The sequence below is a fragment of the Panthera tigris genome, chromosome F3 (genome assembly GCF_018350195.1).
Source record: "Panthera tigris isolate Pti1 chromosome F3, P.tigris_Pti1_mat1.1, whole genome shotgun sequence".
In the NCBI taxonomy this organism is placed as follows: domain Eukaryota; kingdom Metazoa; phylum Chordata; class Mammalia; order Carnivora; family Felidae; genus Panthera; species Panthera tigris.
The window spans coordinates 18224592-18245261 of NC_056678.1; the positions used below are offsets into that span (position 1 = coordinate 18224592).

Below are 20670 nucleotides of genomic sequence, written 5' to 3' on the forward strand. Positions count from 1 at the left end.
GACAGCTCAGAGCCTGGAGCCTGCTTCTGATTCTGTGTCTCCCTCTCACTCTGCCCCTCCCCTGCTCACACTCTGTCTCTCTCTCAAAATTAAATAAACATTAAAAAAAATAAAAGAAAAACAACAATAACAAAAACCGAGGTGCCTGGGTGGCTAAGTCAGTTAAGCGTTAGACTCTTGATTTCAGCTCAGGTCTTGATCTCAAAGTTCGTGAGTTTGAGCCTCGCATCTGGCTTGCTACTGTCACTGCAGAACCCACTTTGGATCCTCTCCAGCCCCTCCTTAGCTCTCTCCCAAAAATAAACATTAAAAAATACATACATATATATATATATATATATATATATGTATGTATTTAAAAAATAATATAAAAAAATGAAATAACAAAAACCAACACACAAAGGAAACATAAAACAAAGAATAAAATGGTAGGCTTAAGCCGTAACATTTCCATTAAATGTAAATGGTCTAAATATACTAGGACTGATTCCGGAGGAGTGGATAAAAAAAACTCTTGCTATCTTTAAGAAACTCACCTCAAATATAATTATTCAGTAATTCATGTAACAAGGAAACAAAGACTCAGTAAAGATGCAGAAATGTTTTGCTACACATTTAACAAATTTTACATTGCAGCATGCAATTGCAGAAAAAACAGTCTTTTTCAAAGACAAATCTTTCAAAATTTAACCAACAGGTGAGAGTGCAGATATCATATTTAATATCTGGAGGACATTAAACACCAACTATTTACTGATAAAACACCATCTATTTACTGATAAAAATAAATAGGAATAAAACACCAACTATTTACTGATAAGAATGTAATTAAAACAGCAATCAGTAACAAAAAGGCAACAAGAAAACTCCAATGTCCAAGTAATAATTTCACTTCTTTTTTTAATGTTTGTTTATTTCTTTTAAGAGAGAGAGAGAATCCCAAGCAGGCTCTGTGCTGTCAGCGCAAAATCTGACATGGGGCGTGATCTCACAAACCCTGAGTTCGTGATATGAGCAGAAATCAAGAGTAAGATGCTTAACCTACTGAGCTGCCCAGGAGCCCCCTAATAAATTTACTTCTAAATAACCCATAGGCCTAAGAAAAACTGTAATGAAAATTAGAAATTCTCTTGAACTAAGGAATAAATAAAATACCATACCGAAATCATCAGATGCAACCAAGAAAAAATTATGGCCTTAAATCCCTATATTAGAAAAAACAGTATGCATAATATGTACATCCAAGTTAAGAAATTAGAAAAGGGATAATAAAATAAAACCAAAAAAGTAGAACAGTAGAAATTATAAAGCGCATAAGTTAGTCAAATGGAAACCAAAAATAAAAAGAGAACAGAAACAAAGCCAATAGTTGGTTCTTTTAGACAGACAGACTCATAAAACTGGCAAGAGTGAATCAAGAAAAAAAAAAAAGGAAAAGGGAAAGCAGCAGTAAGCAAAGTCAGGAATGAAAGTTATTACTAAACACTCTGGGAGGCGTTCAAAACTTAATATTAAGACCAACCTTACACCAATCCATTTGAAAATTTAGATGAAACAAACAACTAGAAAAAGCATAACATGTCATAGGTGATATTTAAAACAAAAACTGAACAATCGTAACTGTTGCATAACAGTTATTCTGTTATTCTGTAAGAGAATAAGCATAACTGCATAAGCACGTTGTGTTGCAGTAACTAATCAATAGTTTAAAACTTTCTGCAAACAAACAACAAATCCAGAGAGTTTCTTCAGTAAAATCATTAAGCATTCAACAAAAATATCCTCCCTAGACTACACAAACTCTTCCAGAAAACAGAAGGAGGGTACATTCCCAAACTCATTTGATAAAATAACAAACTTTATAGCAAAGCTGGACAAGATCAGCATAAGAAAAAACTTATAGGACAATCTCACTAATGAAAATAGATGTAAAATCCTAAACAAAGTATCAGCAAACCAAACAATACAGAAGAGGATATACATCATGGCCAAGTTTGGTTTACACTAGGAATGCAAGTAGGGCAAACAACCATCCTGGGGTGGGGGGGTGGGGGGGTGGGGGGGCGGTGCCGGTTCCTAGAATGCAGAATGTTCAGTGATAAAACTAGAACATGCCTGGGCAAATCAGGATGGATGATCACCCTAGCTGCAAAGCTAATTGACCCTTTTATGTTAAACCAATTTAATTATTCACATTCATAGAATGAAAAAAAGTATCATCTCAGATGCACAAAAATTTTGGAGAATACTCCATCCCCACTAATGATTAAAGGGAAAAAAAAAAAGTCCTCTTAGGAAACTGGGAATAGAAATTTACTTCCTTGAACAATAAAAAGTACCTACAAAAAAACCTACAGAAAACATCATACCTAATGGTGACACGTCGAAAGCTTTCACTTTGAGATCAGCACCAAGACTAGGATGCCCCGCTATCACCACTTCTATTCATCATTGTACCGGATGTCCTAGCCAGCAGAGTAAGACAAGAGAAATAAATAAAAGATATAAGGATCATAAAGAAAGAAACTAAACTGTTAATACTTGCAGATGACGATGTGTATACAGAAGACATAAAAGAATCTACAAATAAATTATTAGAATTAATAAGAATTTAACAAGGTTGCTGGATAAAAAAATTACCTATAAAAATCAACTATATTTTTATGCACCAGCAACAAACAGCAAGAAACTGAAATTGAAGACACAGACATTGTTTATAATAGTATAAAAAAAAAAAATTACTGAAGAGCTAATAAATCTAAAACAAAGGTGTGTAAGAATTCCCTAAAAAATATCCAAATTGTGAAGGACATTCTTAAGGACCTAATTATATACAGAGAAATCCTTCATTCATGGGTCAAAAGCCTCAATATTGTATATGGATATACTCTCCCAAATTGATCTACGGAGTCAAAGTAATCCCAGTTTAAAAAAAAAAAAAAATCACAGCAGGTTTACCATGTAAATGTACCAGCTGGTTTTAAATTTTATATAGAAAGGGGTGCCTGGGTGGCTCACTCAGTTGAGCGTCCGACTTCGGCTCAGGTCATGACCTCACGGTTCGTGGGTTCAAGCCCCGCGTCCAGCTCTGTGCTGCCAGCTCAGAGCCTGGAGCCTGCTTCAGATTCTGTGCCTGGAGACACAGCATCTGCCCCTCTCTCTGCCCCTCCCCCACTCACGCTCTGTCTCTAAAAAATAAAAAGTTAAAAACATAAATAAAATAAAATTTATATAGAAATAACAAGAGCCATAGATAGCTGAGAATTTCCTAAAGAACAGTAATTTAAAGTTCTAGTATTTACCACAACATAGTTCTGCAAAAAGATAGACAAATAGACCAGTGAAGCAGAAAAGAGAGCTTAGAAATGGACCCTCACATACATGGATACATTATGCATGACAAAGGTCGTGCTTGAGAACAATAGGAAAAAGATGGACTTAATTAAGGATGCTTGGACAAATGGGTATCCATATGAAAAGTTGCCTATCCTTCACATTATACATGATAATCAATTCCCAAGTAGATTATAATCTGAATGTCAAAAATAAAAATAAATAAATAAAGCTTCAAGTACTTAATATGGCAAAATGTCCTCATGACTGCAGGTGGGAAATTCTGTATCTAACTCAAAAGGTAGGGAAGACCAATAACTCTAACTCTATTAAAAACAGGGGCACCTGGGAGGTTCAGTTGGTTAGGCACCTGATTCCTGGACTCTTGATTCTGGCTCAGGCCTCAATCTCATGGTTCCTGGGATCAAGCCCCAAGCGGGGCTCTATGTACTGAGAGCGTAGAGCCTACTTGGCATTCTCTCTCTCCCTCTCTCTTTCCCCTCCCCTGCTGGTGCTCGAGCTCTCTCTCTCAAATAATAAACTTAAAAAAAAAAAAAAATAGAAACTTCTGTTAGTCAAATGACATCATTAAGGTAATGAAATAAGCAGCCCAATTAGATGGGAGAAAATATCTACTAAAGATAGAGATAGAGAGTTCAAAGAATTTTTCTCTAGAATATATAAACAACAAACCATTAACAAAATTAACTAAATAGAAAAGATGCAAAAAACTTTAAACAAGTACTTTACACATACACAAAAAACCCAATCAGCCAATAAAAAACATAGTTTAACTGGTGCTCAACCTCATTAGTCATTAGAAAAATGCAAATTAAAACTACAAAGAGATAGCAATACATATTCCCCAGATTAGCTAAACTGAAAAAAGTCTATTGTGATACCAATAGACTTTTGGCAAGAATACAGTGCAGTAATAACACACATGAAACACCTGTAGGAAGAGTAACTAATACAACTACTTAAGAAAAGTTTGTTATCTACTAAGTTTGAAGATATATTTTGTCCTATGACTCATCAGCTCCACTCCTACATACATACCAAACAGATATACATGCATATATATGCCTGGGTACATACATAAGATAGTAGCATTGTCTGTGAATAGCCCAAAACCAAAAACAACTCCAAAGCCCATCAACCACAATGCTTGAATGCGGTATATTCAATTAATAAAATACTATGCAACAAAACTAATCTACTATAGCCATATACAATATGGACGAACCTTAAAATTGAGTCTCAGACAAGAACAGAAATAAACAATACATGCTGAAGTAAATCTTTTGAAGTTCAAAAAAAGAGAGACTCATAAATACTTAGGCATCAAAATAATAAAGAAAAACAGGGAGGTGATTAATTATCAGAATACTGACCCACTTAATGGACAAGGGAAAAAGCAACAATCTGGAAAGGTTAGGCAGGAACCTTGGGAGTCCCAGCAATAACCTGACTGTTTAATCAGGACAGTGGTTACATGGATGGTCATTCTATAAATCTTTAAACTGTAAATTTGTTTATGGATGTTTTTATTTCATATAAAAACAATATAAAATTAATTCACTGGAACTCCAAACAAAACCAAAAAGAAACCCAAGACTTACTTATCAAAACTGTCTACTCCTGAGACCAATATTACATATGTTAACTAACTTGAATCTGAATTAAAAAGAAAAAAAAAAAAAGCTATGGCAACTGAGTGGCTCAGGTGGTTAAGCATCTGACTTGATTTCGGATCAGGTCATGATCTCAGAGTTCATGGGATCGAGCCCCACACTGGGTTCTGCGCTGACAGTGCAGAGCCTGCTTGGGATTCTCCCTCCCCCTCTCTCTCTCTGCCCTTCCCCAGCCTGTGCTTGCTCACTTGCTAGCTCACTCTCTCAAAATAAATAAACATTTAAAAAAAAAAAGAATGAAAAAAAAAAGCTGTCCTATTTCAGTAAATTAAACAGGTACCACAAATGTCCAGAAACACATTTTGAATTTTTTTTAAATATTTTTAATGTTTATTTTTGAGAGAGAGAGCAAGAGAGAGAGAGAGAAAGGCAAAGAGAGAGAGAGAGAGGGAGAGAGGGAGAGAGAAAGCGAGCCTGTGTGTGTGAGCAGGGGAGGAGCAGAGAGAAAAGGGTACAGAGGATCCACAGCAGACTCTGCCCTGACAGCAGGGAGTCCAATGCAGGGCTCAAACCCATGAACCATGAGATCATGACCTGAGCTGAAGTCAGATGCTTAACCGACTGAGCCACCCAGGTGCCCCCAAAAGTTAAAACTAAGTCAAATGAAATATAAGGCAATCATTTAAATGCTGGTACAAATTTGACTTTTACCTTAAACCCAGGGCCCTTTTGTTCCATCTGACCATGAAGAAAGAATAACATGTTCATTTAAATATATTTACTTATTGGGGCACCTGGGTGGCTCAGTTGTTCAGCATCCAACTTCTGACTTCAGCTCAGGTCATGATCTCACAGTTTGTGAGAGTGAGCCCCACCTCGGGTCTTTGCTGACAGAGCAGACCCTGCTTGGGATTCTCTCTCTCTCTCTCTCTGCCCCTCCCCCTCACTCACATGCATTCACACTCCTCTCTCTCTAAAAATAAATAAAAACTTTAAATATTTATACTTATCAAATGCTGTGGTAGGCAGAATCTAAGCCTCCAAAGATTCCCACTTAGTATTCACACCCTTGTGTTAATTACCTCTCCTGCTGTGGGTTGGACCTAACGATTTGCTTCTAATGACCAGAAGATAGTACATGTGCTGGAATGTAACTTCCAAATTGGAGTGACTGCTGTCTTCAAAATGTTCTTTCCTTCTCACTTGCTCCCTCTGAGAGAAGCCAGCAGCCATGTAGTAAGCAACCAATGGAGAAGTCCATTTGCCATGGTATCGGTATCCCTTTCCAACAGCCAATGGGTGAGCCTGGAAGGATTCCTATCCCAGGCGAACTCTGAGGTAACTGCTACCCTGGCCAACATCTCGACAGTAGCTTGCTAGAAACCCTGAGCCAAGGCACTCAGCTACATTGCACCACGATTCCTGACCCAAGATATTAAATGTTTAATGTTTCAAGCCATTAAATTTGATGGTAACTTGTTACACAGCAATAGGTAACAAATGCAAACGCCTACCATGTGTCCTCTTAATATCTGAAAAAGAGTCAGTAGGGAAAATTAACTCAAAAACGAAAAATTAAATGTAGGATTCTAATAGCCCTAAAATACTAGCAAGATGTGATATTGAAGCAAATAAGTATGTTAAATCTGAAAAGCAGATTTAACTTCTTAGATTGGTATATATAAATATCTAAACCAACGTGCATCATGACCCCAATAAAAGTTAAGTATAAGATCACAAAGTTAATTTTCAAAGTCTGAATGTTAATCTTAGGAAAATAAATTCAAAAGTAGTACTCTGCCGCCTGGTCAGCCTATACTTTGATTGAATAAGTTCAAGTATAAATTACACAACAGGACATAAGACCTCTAACAACAATATTCATTTTGAGGATTAAGTATGCAAATATACTTCATAATATATGTGAAAAAATATAATCACTTCATTCTGTGGGTACTAAATTAATCAACTAAATTCCTAGACTAAAGTTTCTTATGATTACATATCACTACTGGTACCTGACTCCAATTATGGAGAAATTTATGAAATTCAATCAAAGTAACTGATAAATTTTTAAAGTCTATTGACATAGCACTAAATTTTCAAATGTTTTAAACTTTGTTAACCTTGCTCCTCAGTGTCTCTTACATAATTAAACCTGAAATACTCAAAGCATGGGCACAACAACAAACAAAGAAAACCAAAATGTAGTAATAACAATATAATCAATACACAAAATAGATATCAATATCCAGAAGTACTCAGAACTAGTGCACTTCAGAGTTAAATTGCCCACAGTAAGAAAATATGGTTCAAAATGGAAAAAGAAATCATTCAATCACAAAGATCAATCTAAAGTCAAACTATAAAATTCTACAGTACAATTAACCCAGACATTTAATTGCAAAAACACAGAAACACAGATACTAAGAGCTATGGATCAAAAGCGGTATCCTAGAAGGTACTATTAGAGGCCCTCAACCACCACATCCGAGAGAGGAAAAATTACAATTACAAGGATGAATTATTTACTAGAAAATAATTTTCTGTTGATCTCTCCCATTTCTGAACATCCTGTCATAGCTTTAGTTCCAAATTATCTTTTCAAGGATGTTTCTACAGCAAACACAGAAATAGTGAATTTGCCTGTGACAGAGGGCAGATTTATTTTCTGATCAATATGATAAAAATAATATCTCCCTGCAGGGCAAAGACTAGATATGTTTGCCAGAGACCCTTTTAAAAGCCTGGGATTTCTCAAACTCGGGGTTCCTTTGTTGTTACATAAATACACTGTATGTGCAGCACTCGCCTGAGCGCATCTCTACGACACCCTGGTGAGACTTGAGGTTCAGAGAAAACATACAAACATGAAGCAGGTGCACCAAATGTGCCCACAATAAAATCCTCTATCTCCAGCCCAGAAGTCTCATGTAACTGACAGCACAAATGAAAGTGTTACAGGCTAACTTGTGAGATTGCTAGTAAGGTAATAATCTCAGGATCTTCACAGTTTTTTTAGAGTTATATACTGTATCCTTTTATTACCTGAGACATTTTAAAATCTAACAATTTTGTTGCAAGCATTAACAGACCCCTAGAAAAGCAGTGAAAAACCAGGGTCTAATAAAAACCTTAAATAATTCAGGACACAGGGACTCCTGGTGGCTCAGTAGGTTAAGCGTCTGACTTCAGCTCAGGTCATGATCTCATGGCTCGTGAGTTCGAGCCCCACACCAGACTCTGTGCTGACAACTCAGAGCCTGGAGCCTGCTTTGGATTCTGTGTATCCCTCTCTCTCTGCCCCTCCCTGGCTCACACTTTGCCTCTTTCTCAAAAATAAATAAACATTAAAACAAAAACTTTTAATAATAACTCATGACACAGATAATGACCAGCCATTTACTTAACCCTCAGACACCCTCATGTTTGGACTGCACACTTAATTGAGTCATTTACTCATTCATTATCACGTAATTCCTCATGTACTTAATCCCATGTTCAATGAGTTTAAAGTTTAAAGCAGAAAGAAGCGTATGTATGAAACTACTGCAAAATAATTTCACATTCTGTCTTAAAAAGTTGGGAGGTATGTATGCGATATGAAAAACTATCACTTTTCCAAAGAATTTTCTATGGCAAAAAGATGTTGAGTGTACATTATTAAAGTAATAATTTTATTTCCATATATCATAAAATTTTCAGCTTTGCTACGCAACGTGTGGTCCAAGGACCAACAACATCATCACCCTGAAGCTTCCTAGAAATGCAGACTATGGGGCTCCAAAACACACCCCCAATCAGAACCTGGATTCTAACTATCTTCAGGTGATTCTTATGAAGATCAAAGTTTAAGTAGCCACCAAAAGAAAAAAAGAGAGGAATAAATTTTAAATTTATAATGAAAATGTTTTTGTTAATAGACATATTAAAACCATAATTATTAGCTCCGTAAAGCTTAAGTTTAAGAAAACAAGTGAAAAACCAGATAAAGAATATTTAGCTATCAACAGTATCATAGTACAGGAAAATCCAATTGGAACAAAGTAAGAAAAAGTAAAAACAGATATCACGAATAATCGAAACAAGGAAACATCAAACTAAGATAATGTAAGGTTCTGACAACACACACTAATCATACTTCATCACAATAAAAACATCTCTCTTTAGTTTCAAAAACAGATGGCCTAGAACTGAGCACATAATAGACATTACATGTATTTTCTAAGGGAATAAAAAAATCTTACTTAGAAATCTTAAAATAAAAATATAAGAGATTTGAGGACAGTTCAGAATTTAAATGTAGAACTCCTTTTTGAAGTTATATTGGCATTCTCCCCATAATACAGAATTTTGCCTTTGATTTTCCCATATTTTGTACACGTGTGAAATGATTGAAGAATTTTATAAATGTCAAATGAAAAAAATCCTGATTATAAGATTATTAATAAAAAGTTACCTTTTAGCTATCCTGCATGACATACTTTCCAAGTTCCAAACAGGCAGCTATGTTTTTGCCTGTTTTTCCCCCCAGCATACATTTCTGCCATAAGAAAAATACCTAAGACTTTATTATCTAAAGTTCTGAAGTTCTCTTTTCAGGGTGTCATTTGATAATTCTATTTTCTGTTCTTTAGAGCTTTGAGGTAAGTCACTGTATTCAATCCTACAGAAAACTTTTCAGTACATCTCCAAAAAGGGATTTTTAAAGTACCAATTTGTAGGGGTACCTGAAGGCTCAGTCAGTTAAGCATCCGACTCTTGATCTTGGCCCAGGTCACGATCTCAAGATTCATGGGATCGAGCCCCACGTAGCCTGCTTGGGACTCTCTCTCTCTCCCCCTCTCTCTATGCCCCTCCCCTACTCACGTGCTCTCTCAAAATAAATAAACATTAAAAAATAATGATAAAGTATCCAAAGAAAGTAAAAAATAATAAAAATGTTTTAAAAATAATAACAAAGTACCAAGTTCTAAAGGTAAAAGTTAAAATAACAAAGCATAAGGAAACTGCCTACAACTCAAAAGCCTTTTTTAAATGTTTAAATAAACTTTTGAGCATGAAATGCCTTTACAAAAATGGGCAATAATAGGAATAGTCAACAGTAAATGAAACATTATGTAAAACATACAAAATAATATACCTCTCTCTTATTTCTTCTTGCAACCTTGAGGAATTCCATAAGGATCTGTAGTTGGGCTGCATGTGATTCCTATAACAGAAAATTATAATTGTTCTTTTAAAAACATGACTATGAGTTCAAAGTTTTCTTTAACACTGCAGTATAACCAGTATGAAACAACTTCATGCATCCATTTAAATCAGCCTATAACTTCTATTAATCAGTTTTCTCATTTACTAACTGGCATTTTTAAAAAGAAGCCATTTCCCCAAAACTAAAACTCATTTTAAGAAACAGGGGTTTTAAATTACATTTCTCATCTATCATACTGAAAAAACTACTTACAGAAAATGGCAATTCTGTTATCTGCCCTAGCATTCTCTTCCAACCAAACTAAGAGAATGCCAAGACAAAAATCACAGTGGATTCAACACAGTTCCTGGAAACTAAAATCACTTTCTCCAAAGGCAGAATAATATTTGGGAAGGAATTCATACCTTTTAGAAATGAAACTTACTATTTGTGGCTATTACCTACTCACACAAATGTGAGAATATATGTCCACAGAGAATTTCAGTCAAAAATCAAACATTCAAGAACAAATATTTTAATATAATCAAATGAAGGAAGAGGTAAATAATCTGAATTGTTAAGTGAAACAAAGATGTAACAGATAAAAGATAATTATAAGCTTGACAGTTTCTGGGTATAAAATATAAAACTGCAAATATTTATCTGTTACTGTTAAAATTCACACAAAGAAACAAGGAATTCCAAGTGAAACTGATGAATGAATATATGTAAAAAGAGCATCAAAAGCTAAAAATGGAATGAGATAGTTTATTAACAAAGGTAACTCTAATTTCTTATATATTTCAAAAGAAGAATAATAAAGACCAGAAAATCACTTCCAAATCAAACAAAAATAAGTAACAAAAAATAATAAAACTTTCATTTACCTTGTTATGCAACAGAATTGTCTGGGGGCATTTGTTAAAACAAATAGGGACAATTATATTTGATTCTGTTACTCTAGAAAATATTCCAAGAACCTTTGTTTCGCAAGTCTCCAGGGACGTCTGGATGGCTCAGTTAGTAAGGCAACCTACTTGATTTCGGCCGTGATCTCAGGGTCTTGGGATTGAGCCTTGCACCCAGCTCTGCACTGAGTGTGGAGCCTGCTTAAGATTCTCTCTCCCTCTCCCCCTCCCCGCCTCTCTAAAATAAAATAAATAAATAAAACCAAGTCCCCAGATGATAAGAATAAGCCAGTCAAAATTTGACAAATCCCTAAATATTATACATATCACGAAAAGGCATGGCCACCCACTCCCAGAGTCTATCCCCTATAAGGAGAGGGTTCTTCATATTTTAAAGGGTAAAAGGCAAAACAGATCAATGAAATGTTTAAGTCAAGACAATAAGGACAAGAGAGAACAAATATAAAGAAGCAATCACATTAGGATATTCTGATTAACATAACTGAATTAATGTCTCACAAGTGAATAAATTTTTAAAACATAGTATCATGAAAATTTTAAAGTGAATTGTTTTCCTGCAAAACAAAGTGGTATTTACTAAACCTTAGACACATTCCTGAAAAGTTGAACTATCACACAGAACAAACTCATCAAGGCTCTGTGCCCCAACACTGATGACAAATACCCTTCTGCACCCTTCTTAGGACTTTTTTATACCGATTATCTATAACTGTCAACAGAGTATTTGGCTAAAGAGCAAAGACCACATCTTTATACAAAAAGAACATACACAGCCAAGACGGTTGATTCATTTGCAAAGGATGTATACAAACTATCCTCAAAATACTAAGTTTGAATACTTTGCTTCAGTCTATCAACTGGAACATGTAAAGTAAGAATGCAACTGATCTGTAGAAAGCTTTTCTGTAGAAAGAAGAGGGGGAAAATCCCCCAAAGCCTCAAGGTCAAGGAAAACTGGGACCAACTAAGAACAACAGGAATTCAATTCAACAAATGGCACCTCTTCTGAAATTTAATCTTCTTTAAAAGTATAATTTCGGGGCGCCTGGGTGGCTCAGTTGGTTAAGCATCCGACTTCAGCTCAGGTCATGATGTCGCAGTTCACAAGCTCGAGACCGGCATCGGGTTCTGTGCTGACAGCTCAGAGCCTGGAGCCTGCTTTGGATCCTGTGTTTCCCTCTTTCTCTGCCTCTCCCCCACTAGTGTGTGCGTGTGTGTGTGCGTGCGCATGCATGCTCTCTCTCTCTCAAAAATAAAATAAACATTAAAAAAAGTATTATTTCAAGAAAGGAGATAAATGGCAAATTTCTGAAACTGTAATTTCATATGTAAATACAAAAGAAAAATAAAGGAAACAGAAGATTAAAATAAGAATGCTTAAAAATGTGAAGAATAGGGGTGCCTACGTGGCTCAGTAGGTTAAGCACCTGACACTTACTTTTGGCTTAGGTCATGATCTCATGGTTCATAACATCGAGTTCTGCATCCAGCTCTGCACTGGCAGCACGGAGCCTGGCTGGGATTCTTTCCCTCTCGTTCCCTCTCTCTGCCTGTCCCCTGCTCATGCTCTTTCTCTCTCAAAATAAATAAATAAATATTAAAAACTTTTTTTAAAAAACAATGCTTAAAAGACTACACTGTATGTTAGCTAACTTGATAGTAAATAAGAAAGAAAGAGAGAAAGAAAGAAAGACCAGAAATATTACATTTTCCCAGGAGTCAAGGCAGAAAAACCTTAAAATACACAAACATCAGGTATAATACTCAACAAAGGGTGGAACTTTCCCCAATGCTCAGTGAGAAGGAGAGGAGTGGCAGTTGCCTGAGCTGTGCCCAGCAATGTGCCCCTTCCCACCTCCCCACCCATAGTAAAAGAGGGGCACCTGGGTAGCTGAGTAGGTTGAGCGTCCGACTCTTGATTTTGGCTCAGCTCACAATCTCCCAGTTCATGTGATCAAGCACCGTGTTGGGCTCTGCTCTGACAGCATGGAGCCTGCTTGAGACTCTGTCTCTCCTAGTCTCTCTGCCCCTCCCCTGCTCACGCTCTCTTTCTCTTTCTCAAGATAGAAAACTAGCTCTGCAAAAGAATGTGATTTGCAACAAATATGAAGGCTGAGGTTGTAGGAAAGGAGTGGCACAATGCTGTCCCAATTACCAACATCCTGGGATGCAAGTAAGAATCCATCAGATAGGGAGCACCTGGGTGGCTCAGTCGGTTGAGCTCCCAACTCTGGATTTCGGCTCAGCTCATGGTCTCAAGGGGCTCACGTCATGATCTCAAGGTTCGTGGGATTGGACTCTATGCTGACAGCATGGAACCTGCTTGGGATTTTCTCTCTCCCTCTTTCTCTGTCCCTCCCCTGCTCACTCATGCTCACAGGCTCTCTCAAAATAAAAAAAATAAACTTTTTAAACAGAAAGAAATAAAGTTTTTTTTCACCAGATGGGACCTGGAATGGCTCAACAAATTCAATCTGTGTGCACAGAGTGCTAGGACCATGGGAAAGGGATCAGACCTAAAGACAGATGTAAAAGCTACAATGGGAGGATGATAGTTCAAGAAAAGAAGATTCTAGAAGTTCATATTGACAAAGGCATGAAAGGTGGCCAGAAGATAACATTCCATGGTGAAGGAGACCAAGAATCAAGACTGGAACCAGAAGATATCATCACTGTTTTAGATCAGAAGGACCATGCTGTTTTCACTGGACAAGGAGATTTTTTCATATGTATGGATATACAGCTGGTTGAAGCACTGTGTGGCTTTCAAAAGACAATATCTACTCTTGACAACTGAACCACCGTCATCACCTCTCATTCCATGTGAGACCATCAAGCATGGAGATATCAAGGGTGTGCTAAATGAAGGCAGGCCAATTTATCGTAGACCATATGAAAAAAGGTCACCTAATCATCACATCTAAGGTACACTTTCCTGAGAATGGCTTTTTCTCTCCTGACAAACTCTCTATACTGGAAAAACTCCTACCTGAGAAGAAGGAAGTAGTAGAGACTGATGAATTGGACCAGGTAGAACTGATGGACTTTGATCCAAATCAGAAAGATGGCACCATTACAATGGAGAAGCACATGAGGATGATGAACGTCCTCCTGGGGGTGATGCTCAGTGTCAGACCTCTTAACAGGGCTGGTGAATAACACTGCTGGCATGCTCTACGCAGTAGCGAATAAGCGAAGAACCACAATCATAGCTCACTACTTCCTGTTGTTTTTAATATTCAACTATAGTAGTGTTTTAAAAGTTAAATGAAGAGGGGCACCTGGGTGGCTCAGTCGGTTGAGCGTCCGACTTCAGCTCAGGTCATGATCTCAAAGTTTGTGGGTTCAAGCCCCAAAACAGGCTCCGTGCTAACCGCTTGCTCAGAGCCTGGAGCCTGCTTCAGATTCTGTGTCTCCTTCTCTCTCTGCCCCTCCCCTGCTCATGCTTTGTCTGTTTCGCAAAAATAAATAAATGTAAAAAAAAAAATTTTTTTTTAAGTTAAATGAAGAATAAACTCAAATATAAAAGCTCTGACTTTGCTGTATGTATGATGACTTCAGTGTACAAGATAAATCTGTTTAGCACTTGTTAAAACTACTTTTTAAACCCCCCGCCCCCAGCATTTGTTAGGCCATACCTTGTAACTGATTTCAGTTCTATGTACATGAAACAGATTAGACTAAAATGCTAAGTGTATGTATTGACTTCAGCGTATGACCAAGCTATGAAGGTAAGACTTGTACTTCATTGGCAATCAAAGAACTTGATTTGTAGAAGCGTTGGTCTGTAGTTATATTAAGTGGGATTCAATATGATGCCTCTACATTTATTCTATTGCCTGAACAGTTACTTGAAAAAGGTATGCTATGTAATCTGGCCTCTGGTACCAGTGATAGAAAGGACACCTTTCTAAAGAAGGAGTTTACTGCTGCTTGAGGGCCTGCACTCGTACAATGGCATTCCCTTCTGCTGTGCCATCTTTTTCTTTTTTTATATATATATACACATATATATATCTCAGTTCGGATTAAGCTTTTTTTTCCTTCTCTTTGGACCATGATAAGCTTCAGAATAATGACTTCGGCAGCAGGGAAACAGAGTGAGGAGACATTCATGGAGAAGTTAATTTCCATGTATGAGATAGGAAGGTGTCACTTTAAACGATTTAACTAATGCTCCAAGTAACTGTAATTTAATGTTGCTAGTATAGCAAATTACAATGAATAGCTTTAATTGTAGGTTTAAGAGTCATGTTCACAAGCTTAAATCTGGATATCAGAATTAAGCAATTCTTGAAATGTATGAATGTTTCCTTAATATACTGATTACAAAGCAAAAATAAACAAAATGAATACTCAAAAAGTTTGCTTTGGTAGGGGGGGAGCAAAATTAGCCTACATAGAAATATCCTCTGTGTCCATCAATGGATGAATGGATAAAGAAGATGTGGTATATATATATATATATACAATGGAGTATTACTTGGCAATCAAAAAGAATGAAATCTTGCCATCTGCAACTACGTGGATGGAACTAGAGGGTATTATGCTAAGCAAAATTAGTCAGAGAAAGACAAACATCATATGACCTCACTCATATGAGAACTTTAAGACACAAAACAGATGAACATAAGGGAAGGGAAGCAAAAATAATATAAAAGCAGGGAGGGGGACAAAACAGAAGAGACTCTTCAATATGGAGAACAAACAGAGGGTTACTGGAGGGGTTATGGGAGACGGGATGGGCTAAATGGGTAAGGGGCATTAAGGAATCTACTCCTGAAATCACTGTTGCACTATATACTAACTAATTTGGATGTAAATTAAAAAAGTAAAATAAAATAATAAAAATAAAAAAATAAAAATTTCCTCTGTTACCACCTAATAAAGCTTAAAAAAAGGATTCAAAGGAATCCAACTATTTCCAAGTAACTTGTGTCAGAACAAAGCTCAGGAGTGTATAAAGTAACAGGAAAAAAAACCCAGCACTAAACAAAATGAAATTTACAATTCCTGGCATCCAATCAAAAAATTAATAGTGTCCAACACTTAATTTTGGCTCAGGTCATGGTCTTGATCAAGCCCCACATCAGGCTCTACGCTGACAGCCAATAACTGACAAATCATCAGGGAAATGTAAATCAAAAGCATTATGAGATATCACCTTATACCTGATAAAATGGCTATTATCAAAAGGAGAAGAGCTAACAAATGCTGGTGAGGATGTCAGGAAAAGGGAGCCCCTCTGCACTAGTGGTGAGAATGTGAACTGGTACAACCATTGTGGCAAACAACAGTATGGAGGCTTCCCAAAAATTGAAAATAGTCATGTGGCTTTTCACCACATATCTGTCGGAAGGCTTCTAGGTACACAGGCAGCACCATGGCTACATGGCTTCCCTGGTGCACCTGGCCTTCAGATATACAAGGCACTGTGTCCCAGGTACCTGGAGATAAAAACTGTGATGGAGCAAATCCCTGAAATACAGAAGGACCAGTCTCACTGCAAGCTACTGAAACCTCTCTGCACAAGGTGGCTGACAAGCACCAAAGGACCAATTCAAACACCTCATTGCTGGAGGCATAAGGAAACCCTTGGGAGGGCGGTTCTGAAAAGAAGTTCATGTTAAGAATCCTCTCTCACTTTTCAAAACAAAAACAAAAGCAAAACAAAGCCAATGCTGGAGAAAGAGGTGCTGGGCAATGAGATGGGCAGCCTGGCCACCATCTCTGAACCTTGAATCAAACTTCTGGGCATTCTTAAGGAAAAAAAAATTGGAAACGGAACTACCATATGATTCAGTAATCCTACTTCTCAGTATTTATCCAAACAAATGAATCCCTATGCTGAAGAGACATCTGAACCCCCATGTATACTACAGCATTATTTACAATAGCCAAGACACGGAAACATCCTAAGTGTCTGCAACCATGAATGGATAAAGACATGGCTATATATACAAAATGGAATACTATTCAGCAGGAGAATAAAGGAGATATTACCACTTGCAACAACATGAATGGACCTTGAGGGCATTATGCTACGTGAAGAAAGTCTGACAGAGAAAGTCAAGTACTGTATTGATCTCACTTACATGTGGAATCTTAAAATCCACCATACTCATAGAAATCAGATTTGTGCTAACTAGAAATGGCAGGGCAGGGGGGAGGGGGTTGGATGAAGGTGATCAATAGGTACAAACTTCCAGTTATAAGATAAATAAGTACTGAGGATGTAATATACAACATGATGACTACGGTCAACACCACTGTATGGTGTATTTGAAAACTGCTAAAAGAGTAAATCCTAAAAATTTTCATCGCAAAAAAAACCCTTTTTTTTCCTTTTTTTTCTCTTCTTTATTTCTCCTGTATCTACATGAAATAATGGATGTTACTAAACTTACTGTGGTAATCACTGCACAATACATGTATGTCAAGACATTATGCTGTATACCTTAAGCTTATACAGTGTTATATGTCAATCATATCTCAATAAAACTAAAAGAAAATAAATAAATAAAAGATAAAGCCTCTTCTTCTAAAAACACAGGAGAAATTCCTGCCAGTCCTGTCCCCCAAAAAGACACAGCATGGGAGAACCATTCTGGTAAGCACAACCTCAGCTATTCCCTCGTCCTACTAAAAGACTCCCATTCTATCAGATGCAATCCAGATCTAAGCTATGTTAATAAACAATCCACCCACAGAATTTTTTAAACTGAAACTGGAAAGGAAAGCCCCCTTTTCTTTCAAAACATAAATACAAATGAAGAAAATACAAGTGACTATATTACCCACCATGTGATAAGAATCTGAGAAAAGGAAATCAGACCTGTCCCAAAGAAACAGACATGAGAAGCACCAAAGATCCAACAACATTCAAGTGACTGATCTCATTTCCTTATAGTCTCCAGAGAAGCTATGGTCCCAATCTTCCCCATATTTGGTTGTTAAACTCTTCCTTTTCATGTATGTCAGCTACTCACTCACTTACTTTACCCCTCCTTTTCATTTAAGCTAGGTCACGGGGACTCTGCTCCTGCTAAGGTGCGAGTTGCTCCTAATGGATCGTATTCCATTCTTGACTAATACACGCAAAATCACATTTTACATTGCTTATGTTTACATAAAATAAATGCAATTTTACAATTATTTACTTTCATTAGATGAAACAGCATATATATAGTTCCAGTTCCCATCTTTCTATAAATTATTTAAGCCATAGACTACAGCTGCCACCAACGGACACCTGCTGAAAGGATTTTATGTAGATAAAAATAGTATCTATTTTCTCTTCTAAATCTCATATGTGAAGAAGGGAAGATATGGCAAGGAATATATAAGAAAAAAATGACGAATATAATTGTTTTCCATTAAAATGAAACTGTATTTTCTCACGTCTTTCTTATCACTCAGTTTTTCTTAATATAAACTGGACAGTGCAAGTAAGTTGTATATAAGAACTTTGTCTTGGGGCACCTGGGTGGCTCAGTCAGTTAAGCGTCTGACTCTTGCTTTCCACTCAGGTCATGATCTCATGGTTCATGAGACTGAGCCCCACGTTGGGCTCTGGGCCGACAGCAAGGGGCCTGCTTAAGATTCTCTCTCTTCCACTCTCTTTGCTCCTCCCCTGCTTGCTGTCTCAAAGTAAACAAATTTTTAAAAAAAGAAGAAGGGCGCCTGGGTGGCTCAGTCAGTTTGGCATCTGACTCTTGATTTTGGCTCAGGTCATGATCTCACGGTCGTGGTGGGATCCAGCACCACATCGAGCTCCACACTGAGCATGGAGCCTGCTTGGGATTCTATGTCCCTCTCTCTCTCTGCCCCTCTTCCCCACTCATGTTTGCTCGCTCGCTCTATCTCTCTCTCTCTCAAAATAAATAAATATTTTTAAAAAGAAAAAGAAAAAAAAGACATATGTCTTTTCTTTTACTTGGAAAGGGGGAATTTGTTAGAAGTGATACCTTGAGCATGCTCTTACAGAATAAAATTGAATGAACTAAGTGGCAGACACTACCCTATTATTTTTAAGCATTTCTAGATCTTTCTCAATGCAATAAAGAACACCAGTTAAAATTTTTTAAAGTTCAGCTACCACTTACTGCTTCCAGCTGTTTCTTCTTCTGCACTAGTAATTCCAACATGAGGTTGACATTAGCCAAATCAAGGTTATCTTGGTCAGTTCCCAACAAATCCTGAAATATTTGCCACCTGTGGCCATTCTAAAAATGAAGAAAAGAAGAACCATAGCAACTTCAAGAAGATTGTTTCAGAGAGTCTAAAACAAATGCTTAACTGCTACTTCCTAATATGTTTATGACACAGATATAAAAAATATACTTTAATATTCTAACCTACTCCTTCCAAGCAAGTGGCTCCTAGCCTTCTAATTCTAAATTAAACACTACTTCTCCCTTAAATGAATTTAGGTAACAGATACAAAAGTAATATTCAAGACAAATATTAAGTGGGCACAGCTAATAGAATTCCCTTCAAAATAAGTGCTTGGATTTTGGACGCCTTGGTGGCTCTGTCGATTGTCCAACTCTTGATTTCTGCCCAGGTCATGATCTCATGGTTCACGGGATAAAGCCCTGTGTTGGGTTCTGTACTGGGAGTGTGGACCCTGCTTGGGATTCTCTCTCCCAATCTCTGCCCCACCCCCTCCTCAAAATAAGTAAAATAAACTTTTATAAATAAATAAATAAGTGCTTGGATTTTAATTATCTGTCTAGCCATATTTTCAACTTTGTACTTGGTAAGTTATTAATTTAAGCTCACTTCCCTCAATAAGTTTGGGACTGATCCTCTTAAATTCAGAATCTTCCAATAGTTTTTCCAAATTACCAACCACAGTTTCACCCTGCCACATAATCCTCTAAATGTCATGTGTTACAAGCCAACATGACTCAGTGTGATCCCACAAGACCATTCAAAAGATAATCACTAAATTTTGGACAATGCAGTTAACAAAGTTCTTTATTAAATAGAATAAACTTAAAACAAATTTCCTTTAAAAAAAAAATCAATGACATACTAAGCTTTGATATGTAATTAATATTATGGCACCTGGGTGGCTCAGTTGTTAAGCATGTAACTCTGGCTCAGGTCATGATCTCACAGGGTTCTTGAGTTCAAGTCCCACATCGGGTGAGCTCGAGTCCTGTTTCAGGTGAGCCCTGCTTCTTTCTTTCTTTCTCTCTCCCTCCCTCCCTCTCTGTCCCTCTCTCCCTCTCTCTCTCTCTCTCCCCCTCCCTCCCTTCCCCCCTCCCTCTGCCCCTCCTGAGATTCTCTCTTTCTCTCTCTCTCTCTCTGCCACTTGCTCACTTGCGCACTCTCTTTCTCTCAAAAAAAAAAACAACAATTTTTTTAAATTAATTTTAAAACATCAGAAACAACAAATTGAAATTTATTAAAAATAGTAATAAGAGTTGAAACATACGGTGCTACTCACTGAGTGGTCCAATTTGAACCTCTTTTCCTCAAATCTTTGGTTCTGTTTGAGAATGAGCTCATTCACTGAAAAGAGAAACAAAACAAAAAGTACAATTTGGATTATTGTTAAACGCATCACCTA

At 37.0% G+C, this 20670-nt stretch overlaps 1 protein-coding gene and 1 pseudogene across 9 annotated transcripts in view; one reads left to right on the forward strand and one right to left on the reverse strand.

The window, feature by feature from the left end:
* Positions 1–20670, reverse strand: part of COP1 (COP1 E3 ubiquitin ligase) — a 256822-nt gene that overhangs the window by 188411 nt on the left and 47741 nt on the right. For 6 of the 9 annotated variants that reach the window (XR_006214220.1, XM_042976912.1, XM_007084024.2 and 3 more), the window contains exons 4-6: positions 20536–20612; positions 19196–19315; positions 10111–10179 (exon numbers count right to left, since the gene is read on the reverse strand). Coding sequence is in view for 8 of the 9 variants with exons in the window: in XM_042976912.1 (XP_042832846.1) it covers positions 10111–10179; positions 19196–19315; positions 20536–20612 (266 nt within the window). In the remaining variant the exon portion in view is untranslated. The remainder of the gene's footprint in view (positions 1–10110; positions 10180–19195; positions 19316–20535; positions 20613–20670) is intronic. The other 3 variants (XM_042976914.1, XM_042976910.1, XM_042976913.1) reach the window with 2 other exon arrangements.
* Positions 13455–14268, forward strand: LOC102955419 (annotated as a pseudogene).